General features: G+C 36.6%; 3 protein-coding genes across 6 annotated transcripts; 2 read left to right on the top strand and 1 right to left on the bottom strand.

Annotated features, from left to right (window-relative positions):
• Window positions 1-341: 341 nt before the first annotated feature.
• LOC120777264 (zinc transporter 1) lies at window positions 342-6,805 on the top strand. 4 transcript variants are annotated; one of them, XM_040108465.1, is made up of 12 exons: window positions 342-505; window positions 568-613; window positions 4,128-4,313; window positions 4,395-4,519; window positions 4,578-4,675; window positions 4,858-4,985; window positions 5,047-5,172; window positions 5,246-5,392; window positions 5,534-5,646; window positions 5,726-5,957; window positions 6,034-6,115; window positions 6,224-6,805. In XM_040108465.1, the coding sequence occupies exons 3-12, from the start codon at window positions 4,137-4,139 to the stop codon at window positions 6,310-6,312; spliced, it is 1,317 nt and encodes a 438-aa protein (XP_039964399.1). In that variant the 5' UTR covers window positions 342-505; window positions 568-613; window positions 4,128-4,136; the 3' UTR covers window positions 6,313-6,805. The 4 variants fall into 4 exon arrangements, with proteins under 4 accessions (XP_039964399.1, XP_039964398.1, XP_039964397.1 ...); XM_040108464.1 differs by lacking the exon at window positions 568-613; XM_040108463.1 differs by lacking the exon at window positions 568-613 and having other exon boundaries at window positions 342-524.
• A 550-nt stretch (window positions 6,806-7,355) lies between these two features.
• LOC120777265 (phosphatidylinositol N-acetylglucosaminyltransferase subunit C) lies at window positions 7,356-8,722 on the bottom strand. Its single transcript, XM_040108468.1, has 2 exons — window positions 8,360-8,722; window positions 7,356-8,286 (listed from the first exon to the last, which is right to left on the bottom strand). The coding sequence occupies exon 2, from the start codon at window positions 8,274-8,276 to the stop codon at window positions 7,425-7,427; it is 852 nt and encodes a 283-aa protein (XP_039964402.1). The 5' UTR covers window positions 8,277-8,286; window positions 8,360-8,722; the 3' UTR covers window positions 7,356-7,424.
• Window positions 8,723-10,460: 1,738 nt separating this feature from the next.
• On the top strand, window positions 10,461-11,840 carry LOC120776355. The gene is made up of 2 exons (XM_040106912.1): window positions 10,461-11,103; window positions 11,603-11,840. Exons 1-2 carry the CDS (start codon window positions 10,461-10,463, stop codon window positions 11,761-11,763), a joined length of 804 nt encoding a protein of 267 aa, XP_039962846.1. The 3' UTR covers window positions 11,764-11,840.
• The last annotated feature ends 2,913 nt before the right edge of the window (window positions 11,841-14,753 follow it).

The raw sequence follows: 14,753 nt of genomic DNA, 5'->3' as shown, positions 1-14,753 counted from the left end.
CACAGCTCATAAAGTTGGTTGCTGCGGCAACACTAACTAGAATCTGATGATTTTGACATTTATGAGTTACTTGACATCAACTCTACTGTCGTCGTACTGTCGTTGGCAAAAATAGGAGGATATTGAAGTTAGCGAGAACGACAACTGTCGGCCTGCAGTCGTGTAGTCGTGCAGCTGTGAAAATAACACTGCCCATAAGAACGTGTGTATTTTAATATTTGACAGATGTAGTTTGCAGTCTGTCGTAGCCATTGTGTTTACACTTTTACACAGCTACAGTATAAAATAAATTTTAAATTAACTGAACGAAGTGCATACGGGAACACAGCTCATAAATTTATTTGTCCTAAAGTACTTAGCTTTTTTGCATAGTGACGGTCAAATATTTCTTAATATCATGCATTTATTTGTGTTTGAAAGCGACAAGTAATGAATACTAAGTGAAATTATTACCAACGAAAAACGAAAGTGACGAATTGCCATTCTGTAACTGGAACGACAAAAGGTGGAATTTGTGTTATAATGTTAGTGAAGTATATTTTTTGAAATTGTTTAATTTACGTTTAGTCTGAAGCTGCAACTTTTGTACATATTTTAACGTAATTAATTAAATGTAAGTTTGAATCATTATATTACTTCGACCACCTATACTTCGTTTTTAATAACTTCATTTGGGTTTAATTTGTATTTATCAATTTAACAACCAAATATTACGTTGACTTACTGCTTACACTGCTCATTTTTATTAGATGATGATAAGTTACTGCATTTCAACATTGTATTAATATTTATAATATCCAGTCATAAAAAAACTGTGTGGATGAAAAAATGTGTACACTCCAAAGCTAGTCGTTTTGAAATTCTCCCATATTATTAATGTGATGTAATATTATTGTAGCAGAAAATTACATTATCAAGAAAATTAAGCAATCTTTGGCAGAATATACATACTATGTAGGCCTGAGACGTTGTGGTTAGCATAAAAACGATGATGTTTAAGGGGCAGATCTTATCCGTACCCACGAGGGTCGGGTCTCAGTAACTGAAACGGAACCGGATATTTATCCGTCCACGGACTGTCAACTCGGCACAATTCCTCGAAATAACTTCAGGAATAATTTCTGATGTTGGAATAACAAGAAGGGCACACAAGACTGTGTGACTTTTTATTTGCTCTAAGCATAATTATGTATATCAGTTTTATTAAGATAAGTCACATATTGGCCGATATATGCGGTAATAAAGTCAATCGGAAGTTCGAAAATCTTTATATTAGGTATATGGGGGCTAAAGGAAGTATTGACTCCATTCAACCCATTTGTAGCATACAGACATACTACTAGCAAGAAAGCATTCTCTCTAAATTTCAATTATAAATCTAACACCTTGTCCAATAATTTCAGTAAAACGTCAACTATTTGTACTGGGGTCCACATATTCGGTATCTAGGGGCTTGAACAGTTTTTGCTGGATTTGGACAATTTTTGGTCATAAGGTGGCATACTTAAAGGCATTATTCGTGCCAAGGCTTACCCCGTTATATAAATTGCTTCTTGATTTGTATGGGAAGTAGTTGCGGACATATTCTGATTTCGGCCATTTTCCCACTGAAGCATAAAAATATCAGTGGAATGAAACTTCCCAAATTTGGTTGAAATCGGTCGGACGGATCTTGAGATATTTAAAGCCCTGTTATACCATGTTCGTGGGGGACTTTTTGTTATTGATTAATCGCTCTTTTAGTAGTTTTTAGCAGTACCGCAATATGGGGAGTCGGCGGGGTTATCATCCTATTTCATCCATTTTCCCCATTGTTGGTAGGAGTTCTTATATTATTTGCACTATACGAATTTGGACGTTGTAGCTTCATGGGCTTAAAAGTTATGTAATCAATCACTCGGATTTCATCTCTTCTCGTCGTTCTGATCTTTTATATATATTTATATAACCCTTTATCTATCTCGTTTAATTTTATGTGATACGTACAATCGTTAGCTGAACAAAACTATTATACTCTGTTGCAAGATTATTTATTTATTTATTAATTTATTTAAAATAAAATTATTTATTTATTAAAAATGTTCGATAAAGTACTATTTTACTCGAAATTTTGATCGTTTTTGCCCTGCCAAAATTCGATTTGTGATCTGATTAAAAACACTATAGATCAGTGTATGTAGAGGCAAAAAGAAATTTCATTACGATCGCAGCTTCCCTCTAAATGGATATAAATCAAAATCTATAAATCTGAGACGGGTATATTCATATACATATATGTATATATTAACCTGGAAACCTCTTCCATCTTACCATCACAATACTACGTCAAAGAAATCGGAATCGTGTCATTTTTGTATCATATTAAGTAATTCAATTGTTAACTTACTTAAAAAGTCACATCAAGTTTGCAGCAGGAAAAATCATATCAATATGAAAATACCCTTTATTTAAGATCTATGTACATAATTTTATTAATTTTATTCAAAAGATTTTAGGCTTCAAAAAGTGTTTCATACGCAGTATTTATAAATATGAAAATATTTGCAAAGTTGTTTTTTTTTTATTCTATCTGCTTCTGATCTAGTGGTGTGATCATGCTTCAGAAATCTATGAATGCTAGTTTTAGTTGAAAAAACAAAAACCTGATTAATTACATAATATAAGTTACAAGTTAAGATACAATTGTGTAAGGCTTTAAGTGATACCAATATAATTGTATGGTACATACGTCTGTAAACCAATATTTGATATTGAATGTAAGTATGTATATATTCATATATCGAAATCAATCAACTATAAAAAAGATCCCTTTGACAGACGATATCTTAAATGCTGAGATGATTAACTTGCCTAACTTGCCGGTGCCAATCTGGCAATCTAATAATTAATATATACATATAACATACAAATTAGTCAGCCTTGTATTTTAATACTCGTACTGTTTCTAAAACACGTCGCCTATCGCGAGTTTCAAATAGACAAGTTTGTTAATGATTTATGGTTTTTTCAAAAATATATTCAATAATTTGTAAAGAGATATCATCTTTTTGTCATTTGAATTTTTTATCTCTACTGTAAGTCGATGTCAACGTTATAAAATAAATTTTAATCTCTAACTGATATTCTATTTGCAACTTTGTGGCAAAATACGTGATGTGCATATTGTGCATACATGTCTTTATTTACAAGCGTTTCTAATATAGAAGCATACAAACATTTGTAAATATATATACATATATTGATATATAGTAAAAACAAATCTAAAATTTCGAGTGTAATGCATTTTTGAGTATTTTTAAGAGCATTTGCGTGCACGGGACATTAAAAATGTACAAGTAGTTTTTACCTCAATTTATAATTTCTGATAAAACAAAGTAAACGTTTAAGTACGGAAAAATTTTACTCTGTAGCATATTATATCACATTTATATTTGATATTAATGAAATGAAAAATTGCTGAAACTATTAAATATACTCACCTCAACTCTAAACTCGTGATAAAGTTAATGGTTGAATAAAAAATAGCAATAATTGCACTGGAACAATAAAGATGTCATTTAACATGTTGACGGCTCTTGATAAATATTTGAAACTGAAAGTTTAATACCTTAAGTACTAAATAGTGTAACCCATAGCCATAAATAAAAAAATATAATAATTATATTATACCGTTCGAGCATATGTATATTTATGAATATATTTCCATTCCTTTGCATGTTAATATATACATATATGTATATATTTATACATATGCACATATTTTGGAAGGAAACTAGGTTATGTTTGTAAATACTTATGATAATAGTTATTGGGTTACTCCAAGCTAGTTTGCTTAGAATATCTCTACATACGTCTGGTTCGGCGACATATACGAACAAGTATTCACATGAACAATATTGTTTAATAAATTTTTAAGTAAACGTACGTGCACGGCCTAATTTTTAGGCTTTTCTAAAATTATAAAGATAAAGGAATATATGTGTAATATACCCACGCTGCCTTAATCAGGTATGCATACACTATTTTTGGACCTTTGTTTTTCACGAGATATTTATTATATATGTACATATGTTTTATTGTACATGTCATTGTAAATGTTTTGAATAAATTCTATCTATCTTTTGTAGCATCAAAAAATGTCTAAATATACAGGGAAAAAATGTCGTTTACTTTCAATGATGTGGCTGACTGCGTTCTTCTTCTTCGTGGAAATCGTGGTGGGCTATGTGACAAATTCAATGGCCTTGGTAGCAGATAGTTTTCATATGTTAGGTGACATAGCTGCCCTTGTCATATCATTCCTATCGGTAAAAGTACGTAACTTTTATATATTTACTTACCAATGTATATACATATTAAAATTCATAATTCCTGACTTATCCATATTCATTCAGATGTCCCCGAAAAAGTGGTCCAAAAATACATTTGGTTGGGCGCGAGCAGAAGTGTTGGGTGCTCTGGTTAATGCAGTGTTTTTAGTTGCTTTGTGCTTTAGCATTACCATAGAAGCTTGCAAAAGGTAAAATATGAACGTTAAGTACACCATAAATCCAGTTAATATATCTATGATCCCATAGATTTATAGAAGAAGAGGAAATTCACGAACCGAAACTATTAGTTATAGTAGGCTGCCTAGGGTTGTTGGTAAATGTGATAGGATTATGTTTGCTTTATGGTGAGTAAAATTGCAGTGTGTAAAAATTCAAAACTACGCTCAATCTGCTTTTTGTAACGTCATCTGTCTCAACAAGTTATGAATTCACATAAAACTATATAAACAGATAATAGGCGTAAAAAAAATTGAGTGTTTAATTGCTGCAAATAAATACATATTTATATCCACATGTTCAATACTAGAACACGGCGGTCACCATGGCCATTCACACGGGGGAGGCCTTACTAGAAATCACAGCAGACTTACCGAACTGGCTAATATCGACGATGGCGAGGGCGAGGGCGAAGCTGAATTTGCTTATGAAAAAGAGGTATTTTATTGAATATACAATAAAACAGAATATAATATAAAAATATATATTTTACTTTAAGAAAAAACCGGTTAAGAAATTGAACCATGGACATAGTCATGATGCAGGCCATATGAATATGAGAGGTGCATTTTTACATGTATTAAGTGATGCTTTGGGTAGCATTATTGTTGTGATAAGCGCTTTGGTATGTACACAATACATACAATACATAAAAACATATTATGAAAATCTTTCTTTACGTTCATTTGTATGTTTAGGTTGTATGGTTAACAGACTGGAAATATCGATATTATATGGATCCTGCTCTTTCAATTGTGTTAGTTTGCTTAATTTTACATTCTGTTTGGCCCCTTCTACGTGAATCTGCGTTAATATTGCTGCAAACTGTTCCAACTCATATTCAGGTAATCGATTGGATCTAATCTTTGATTTTAACTTTGTAGTTGTAGCGAGTTTCTAGACCCTGCTCAATTCCGATATCATTGAACCGGCTGTCTTATAAATTGCTGATTGAAACTATATTTATTTATTATTGGTCAATGCAGGTTGATGCCATTCAAAAACGTCTCTTAGAAAAGGTTGACGGAGTCTTGGCCGTTCACGAATTTCATGTCTGGCAATTGGCTGGAGATCGCATAATCGCTTCAGCTCACATAAGGTAACGTAAATGAGTAAAAATGTTATGGTTTTAATGTTACTAATGTTGGAAATATATTTTTTTATATATTCATCAATAGATGTCGGAACCTTTCGGAATACATGAAAATTGCTGAAAAAGTTAAAGAATTTTTCCACAATGAAGGCATACACTCTACCACAATCCAACCTGAATTTGTTGAAATAGAAGGTTGTAACATGTCTGACGGTACATCTAGTTTAAATATGAGTGGCTCTGATTGCGCACTGGATTGTCCAAGTACAGCTGAAGGATGTGTTAAGGCAACTTGTTGTCAAAATAATAGCAAACTAGTAAGTACTGAAAACACAAGTTAATAATATTTATCCAAAGCTTAACCTTATATTGTAATTCTTAATTTCTTGGTAGAATCAGGTGCCCTCGCCGACAAATTCCCCTTATGCATGTCGCCAAAGGAACTCGACCAAAAATCCGAATGATGTTGAAGCAGGTACACAATTCGTTCATTTGCTGTGCTTTTATTTTTTATAATAAATTCTTTCACATTAACCCATTTCCCGGCATACTTCTTAATTCGACTGGACTTGATTTATTGTAGGCTCCTCACTTTTGGAATGTTTAGCTGGTGCATCGGTGCATAATGGCAATTCGGAGTCTCTGCGTACGACTAATGGAGATGTAGTGTGACACCTTTACCTCTCATATATGTGACAAAAGTAATGAAATGAAAAAATCCCAAACGCACAAAAAAAATTTGTATTATCCATTTTTATTACAACTTCGCTACAGGTATAATTAATGGTTGAAAATCTGAATAGATAAGAATCCAACCAAAGATTGATAAAAAAATTCAGAATTGCATTGAATCAAGAAATATGATGTTATAAATCATTAATAACATAATTATCAACAAAAGCATCAAGTTACCATGATACTGGTTCGATAGACAAAAATATAATAGTAAAAGTTAGATAATGTTAGTAGGGTATTCATATAAATTTAGTAGTAAAATTATAATTTTTTTCAGTACTTTAGCAACTAAGTATTCGTTATATTAGATTGTAATTTTAAAATTAAAAGAACAATTTGGATGCATTTCTTCTTTTTGACAATTGTTTGTTCAAATTGAAGAAATGTAGATCTTTTTTATTTTCATAATTTTACATGCATACATACATACATATGTAATATGTAAATTTTAGATTTAAGAAATAAAATATCTTTCACTTTTTGTGACATTTTTACTTTAAACATTGATATACGAACATGAGTAGTATTTGCAATAAATTTTCATATTTCTCAGCTTTGCATACGAGAATGTATTATTCTTGATTATCATTATGTTTCATTTAGGTTGTGATATGTATTTTGCAATTTTTGTATCGGACATTGTGTGGTTAAATAAAAATGTGCAATTCCGCCATGTTGGACATCGGCTCCATCTCAACATTCAAATTTGTAATTTATATCAACCAACGTACTATCTTTTTAACAAGATCACAACTAAATAGCTTCAATATACCAACTATTGGCGACTTTAATTCCTCCACTATTGACGCTATTACCAAGATAAAGACCGATAGGGCTCGGCGAACACGCCAAAACCATTGGATTCATGGGACTATTGAATTAGACAACCTGGCGATTCACAGAATCCTTCCTACTATTTAAATATAATCTGCAATGACATTTCTTTAAATGTTTTCAGATTTAAATAATAAAAAACAGCGTTATAATGGGACTAAAGACAATATGTTTTTATTAAATCATATGCACACATAATTAAATAATACCCCTGATTATTTATCACTAATGACATTCTCCGAGTTTTCCTCTACTACTGCTTCATCCCATGGCCCATGAATATTTTGCTTATATTGTTGTTGTGTCACAAATATGTATGGACATATAATATTAATAAATCCCGTTAAAGTGGCATAAATAATAAGAATATTAATGGAAATGTTGTACAGCATAAAACAACAAATCATATAAGTAGGCAACAAAAGGTACCATCGCCAGTATAAAGATGTAAAAATAGGATAAAGTACAAAAAAGACAGACGCTTCTACAAGCAAAACAAACGCATGGAAAGCAGTAGAAAGGCGAGACGCCAAACAAATTGATGCAAATATAGCAGCATTCAATGATAGCGCCTTTGAAACCATTGCAGCTGATAATCCATAATCAAAAAATATTAGATTGAGCAGCAGGACAAAGAATGTCATTGAAAATATTGTATCAGTGCTTATAGCATTCGTTAGACGGTGTAGTAAAGGCGCAAAAAGATATCCAAAGACCAATACCGTCAATAGAGTTTTTGAGTCCTCCAGAAGATATTGAAGTGTAAAAAGCTTTTGTCCACGGTAAAAGATGTATCCAACTGAAGTGATTAGTCCAGTGACTAATAAAACATTGAGTGGGGTAACACTCTCGCTGTAAAGCAAATAGAAAATAACCAAAAAAGCGGTTATACACGAAATTTGGTTATTTAGCCTAGTGATGCCTTTAAGAGCTTCCTCGAAAGTGAAAAAGCGAACATTTAAATTCGTTTTCAAGTCTTTTAGGAAGCTGGGATCTGTGTAATTATCGTCATATTCAGCATTTTCGTACAAGCATTTCTTCCAACGTTTATATGATTGAGGCACCATGGTGTTATATCTGTAATTATAATTGTTTATTATTTTAGAATATTAGCAAGTTACACTTATAAATTTATGTAACAACTACCAACCATTATGTTTATTTATTTTTCACGTAGTATCTGAATTAAAATATTCGATTTAATACATAAATTTCAAAATTCCATTATTTTACAATTATTCAGAAATGCGAAATACGATTTCTTTTTAAATCTTTCGTACGAACTTCGCATTGAATCATTAAATGTCTCAATTTAGGGTCATTGTTATTTCTTTATGTGCACTCCAGACATACTTATGTATGTTCAAGGAATTGATTATTTTAACCAATTAGTATTTACATTCTAAGTTATTCAGGTGTTGCCTTTAAATATTTGCTACTGTAGAAATGACCTATAAATAGTGTTAAACTTTTTAATAAAGAAACGAAAATCCATAAATCTTTTTTGTAACGCTGAAACCGAGTAACCAAAAAATATCAGCTGATTATTGAAATTTACGCACAGCTGACAACAACTACCCCTTAAACTCATTTTATTATATGCCCTTTATAAGTTGGAATTGGTTTTATAACTTTGGTGTGATTTTGGCTTCTAAAGTGTCTTAATAATGGTTAGGATCCATATTCGTTCTGAGAATCAGACAGACAGTTTTTTGGTAGACGTATTTTATGAATATAAATCGAAGTAAACCTTAAAACATACATACATTTATGTATATAGGGACCATCTAGCTATCTTTGTTGCCGTTGAAAGTATATTACCTACCTTAGACAGATATACATATATTTAAAATGGAACCCATTCCCAAATAAAAATCCGACGGCATGTTTTTGCCTTGGTGATGAATGTAGAAAAACGAAATCGGTTTCAACGGACTGGAAGAGGATAAACTTAACAGCCCCCAGGACAGCCGGTTCTACGCACCGGAATTGACTCGGATTTCCTCCGACCAAGGGCTGTTCTTTCGGCGATCTAACCCCGTTTGGATCGGTAAGTGTTAATTTGTGTTTGTCGTCACTGGAGCAATGCCTTGCAGCAGGGTGGCTCCGTATCCTCCTGACTCGCGCTGGCATTGAGTCCAACCCGGGCCCGGAGGAATTTTTCTGCTGCGTATGCGCAAAATGGCTCCATCCAAACTCCACCTTGGTCAGGTGTAACACATGCAATGGATGGAGCCATCTTAAGACCTGCTCAGGCCTTAAGACTCATAGGGAGTGGACCACGCGTTACGTGGCCCCATGTTGCCTGCGCAATACTGCGACCCAAGCCTCTACGGCTGTGCAATCCGCACATAGTTCGCGCGCCGCGCCGCCACTCAATCCGAGTGGCCAACAGAGGACCTCTACGGTCCCCAGGAGCTCAACCAGGCAACATAGCTCCCCCTCTGACTTCCCCCCCAACCTTCATCCCACTCCAATCCTCGTGCGAGAACCAACCAGCAGCTCTTGGTCTCTCGCACAGTCTGCTCCGTGTCAGGCCGTCATACGTCGGAATGTGACATCCGTCAAGTGCAATTCCTGTACTGGCTGGTGTCACTTTTCGGCGTGTTCCGGTCTGCGCACCACACGTGAGTGGAGTGATTCGTACGTTGCCCCATGCTGCAGGAGTCTGCCCCCGCAACACACAACCGTGGCGTCGCCTTCCAACACCACAGAGCGACAACCGCCCCTGCGGGTTCTACAGCTGCAACAACTACCACCCACATGTCACTCCCTCACCCCCCGGAACACCCACGGACACCCGCGACAAACCCGGCTACTTCAATTTAACTGCAACGGACTCCAGAGCAAGATCGAGGAGATAGTTGCACTCATGAATCGGGAACGTGTATCGATAGCTGCGGTCCAAGAAACCAAGTTAAACAGCCGCTCAGATCTTCTGAGTTGTGCCGGTTTCAACGTTATACGTAAAGATCGCGAGCGAGATAATGGTGGTGGCCTAGCCTTCATATTGCACAACACCGTGCAGTATCGCCTAATCGATGAAGACATCGACCCCAGGGATAGCTATCCGGTCAGGCGATGTCGAGCTCGAAATATTTAATATATACATCCCCCCAGTTACATGTTGCCCAACAGGATATCACCTGAATATAGGTGCGCTACTTCGTGGTGAAAACCGCCTGGTACTAGGCGACTTTAACGCGCACCACGATCTTTGGCATTCCTGCCTGTCAAACGATCGTAGGGGGATGGAGCTGGCGGAACAGATTGACGATTCGACATTCTGCACAATGAATGACGAAGCCCCCACCAGAGTTATGGGCACCTGTAATAGCTCGCCGGATATTACCATTGCTAGCGGTGGTCTGATAAACAACATAACCTGGCGACCTATGCTAACTCTCGCATCAGATCATCTGCTCATAATTATTTCGATCGAGAAGCCTCCTGATTTTGTTTCTGTCGCCTACTTTAACTTTAACAAAGCTAATTGGGTCGGCTTCACAGAATTTACTGAGAGCACCTTCAACGCTCTACCTATTCCTATGGACGTATGCGTTGGCGAACGTCAATTCCGCAAGGTGATCGCAGCAGCTACCGCTCGCTTCATCCCGGCTGGAAGAATAGCGGAAATCCGCCCCAATTTCCCAGCCGAAGCAGCCGTTTTAGCTAACGAGCGCGACACCTTACGCCATGCCGATCCCGGGGATCCCCGAATAAGGGATCTCAATTTGGAGATTCGGCGTATGGTAAACCAACATAAGCGGACGAAATGGATAGAGCACCTGAAGTCCTGTAACCTCTCCACCGGTGTGAGTAAGCTTTGGGCTACTGTCAAAGCTCTGTCTAACCCGAAGAGACATGACGATCGAGTTGAAGTTCAATTCAATGGTCATGCCTCTTTGGACCCGAAGAAGTGCGCGAGCTATATTAGCCGGCAGTTCACACTGCACCCTTCGGTAGACAAAGCTAAACGATGGGTTAACCGACGGCTGCGCAAAATGCCAAACGACGGCGCGCCACTTACTTTCACCGATGAGGAGGTTCAGGGTGTCATCAACAAAGCAAAATCATCCAAATCCATTGGCCCTGATGGAATCAACATGCTAATGCTAAAGCATCTAGGCTCGACGGGAGTAGGATATCTCACCAAGGTCCTCAATCTGTCGCTGACCACTTCTTCAAATACCCGATGTGTGGAAAGTCGGAAGAGTGGTCCCACTACTGAAACCTGGGAAACCCGCCAACAAAGGGGAATCTTATCGACCGATAACTCTCCTCTCCCCAGTAGTGAAGACACTTGAGGCCTTGCTACTCCCGACCTTCACTCACCACCTGAGCCTAGCCAGCCACCAGCATGGATTCCGAAAAGTGCACAGCACCACCACAGCACTTAGCGTCATAAACGCCCAGATAGTTCGTGGCCTCAACCAGAAACCACCCTGCGAAAGAACGATCCTCGTAGCGTTGGACCTGTCAAAAGCTTTTGACACGGTCAACCACACAACGCTACTGCGGGACATTGAAAAAACTACGCTCCCTCCGGGTTAAAGAGGTGGACCCTGAACTATTTGTGCGGTCGGCAGTCATCCGTACTATTTCGAGGTGAAACATCTAAACTGAGAAGATTTAAACAGGCGGTTCCACAGGGTGGTGTCCTCTCCCTGCTACTGTTTAATTTCTACATCTCGAAACTCCCACAACCACCAGAGGGGATTTCCATAACCTCGTACGCTGATGACTGCACGATATTGGCGTCGGGCAATGGAATCGATGGCATGTGTTCAAAGGTAAACAGCTATCTCTCCGACCTTTCTCGTTTTCTGCACGGAACCACACACTTTCCCCCACCAAATCCACAGCAACCATATTTACAAACTGGACGAAGGAGTATAGACTTGAGCTTAATATTGCAGTCGACGGCGTCAAAATTCCAACTGCCAATAATCCTAAGATTTTAGGTGTAACATTTGACAGTCTATGCTCCTTCTCTCCTCATACGACCGCGATTATCGCCAAGGTACAGAGCCGCAACAAAATTCTCAAGTCGCTAGCCGGCAGCACATGGGGAAAAGACAAAGAAACGTTGTTGGCAACATACAAGGCAATCGGCCGGCCGGTCCTCAATTACGCAGCCCCCATATGGTCGCCTGGATGCAGTGGTACGCAGATGAGGAAACTACAGACCTGTCAAAACACTGCACTCCGGACCACTACAGGATGTCTTTTGATGTCTCCCATTGAACACCTCCACAGTGAGACGCTTATGCTCCCAGTTAAGGAGCATAATGAACTCCTCTCCAAGCAGTTCCTGCTGGGATGCTTTCGCAGAAATCACCCCTGCAGTCACCTGCTTGGAGCGGAACCGCCTCCTAGGAGCATCAAAAGGTCATTCCTGGATTACGTCGACGACGTCGTACAGTACGCCGACCGGACTTCGGACGCAACTAACTTTCGACAGGTACTGACCGCCATTCACAGCGGAGCCATCAACACCTTCACCGACTCCCTTCCCGTGAATGGCGTTCTTGGAGTCAAACCACCACCCATCGCAGACGAAGAGCTCCAGCTGCCGCGAGAAACGCGTGTGACCCTTGCGCAACTTCGTTCTGGATACTGTAGCAGGTTAAACTCCTACTTATCCAGAATAGACCCTGACATACCCAATGTATGTCCTGCATGCAACGAGTCTCCGCATGACACTGACCACCTCTTTGCATGCCCTACAAACCCTACCCATCTAACACCCTCCTCCCTTTGGTCCGACCCCGTCGAAACAGCACGTTTCTTGGGCCTATCGTTAGATGACATCGACGACAACACAAATGACATTTACCATCCCAACGGGGATTAGATTTCCGTTAAAACAACAACAACAACAGGATAAACTTAATGTTTAAAAACAGGTTAGCGGAATCGGTAATAGATAGTGAAACTATTCAAATAAGATCCACAAGTGATGCCCCCAAGGAAGAGTATTAACCAACACAATACACTTACCGACATGTTCGATAAACCTTATGTTAGTAAAACGAAAGTCACTAGTTTGGGGTAGTATTTAACATACCACATACTAAAAAAACTTGTCCTGGGTTTCATAAAGGTACCTCATATACAATCACCAATCATGTGGAGTAAAGTCACCCGGATGTGGTATGTTTGTTACATGGGGGCTAGGTCAAGCTTTCGCCCGATATTTGCGCGTAAAAAGACATTGGGATCAAAATTTTTGGTACCTAGGAGCTTGAACAGTTTTTGTTGGATTTCATACTTTCCGCCAAAATGCAGTTGGATTGAAAACCATACATCAATTTATGAAATAACACACATATGCATCCGTATATACTTTTTATTTACTTATATCCAATCGAGTACTAATTGTACTTTTTCCCCTAATGTCTGATTCTTTTCAGAAAAACATTAACAGAATGTATGATTTTATAATTATTTATTTGTTAATGCACAAATTGGTATTAAATAAACATAAATGGTACACAACTTATTTTTACTTGGTATTTGTTTGTAATGTTCAATAATTATTCAGATTCAAACATTTTTTTCTAAATATCCAGCAGTAAAAACTGTAGAAGTATTATTATTGTCGCTATTTTTACGATAAAGGACAAAGTATATTCATGTTTATTATTAAGCTATTGTTTTGTATTTTAACTATATACCACGCTATATTATTTTGTTCCCAAATAGCTAGCTGTAATATTAATTAGATTTATGAACTGAATTCCTATAGGCTGGTAACCCGTCATCAATGGTTTAGTTGATTTTTGTTTGCTATTTGACCATCAATTTTATTTAATAACATTTATTGTATATTTTTGTCTGAATTTGGAGTTAATGTATAAAAGTTTGGTCAGACAGTCATGTTTATAGCCAATTAGTTACATTTACTATTTTCTAGCTAAACACTTCAAAACGACTGCATAGTTCGTCATAATAATATTTCAGTTCCGTTATTCGGGCACAACATAATTGCATATGTAAAAGAAACTTTTATGTATAGTAAATTTTAATATTATTTGTATGGGAGATTGGTTAACAGTAGCCTTCTATTAACAAATAAGTTGTAATATCTGACGTTAGGCTACTAGAGAATAAGGCACCGTAGTGTTAATAATAAAATTGTTAATTAGAATAAAACTTAAAGATATTTAGTACATTTAACAGTTTATATACTTGTTTGTAGATAATTAGAAAAATATATAAATACATACTTTTGTTTACACATTTTGCAGAATAGTATAATTTGTTAGAACTGGTAAAACGTTAATAGTATAGTTATAAAAATGAATAATACCTTTATATCAGAAATAAATTTAAGGTACATCAGAAAGAACATTAAAAATATCTAGGGTATTTAGTTTGGCTTAATGTCTTACTTTCTAATAATTTTGAACGTTTCAGAAAGGCTTTTCTTTATTAAATGCAGTTCAATCCAGTATAACGAATGAAATGATATCATGTATAGCCAAACGTACGTATGTATATATTAAAATTATTGACCATACATACATGTATATATTGTA

Source organism: Bactrocera tryoni, chromosome 5 (assembly GCF_016617805.1).
Source record: "Bactrocera tryoni isolate S06 chromosome 5, CSIRO_BtryS06_freeze2, whole genome shotgun sequence".
Taxonomy (NCBI): domain Eukaryota; kingdom Metazoa; phylum Arthropoda; class Insecta; order Diptera; family Tephritidae; genus Bactrocera; species Bactrocera tryoni.
This window is presented reverse-complemented; position numbering and strand designations above follow the sequence as displayed.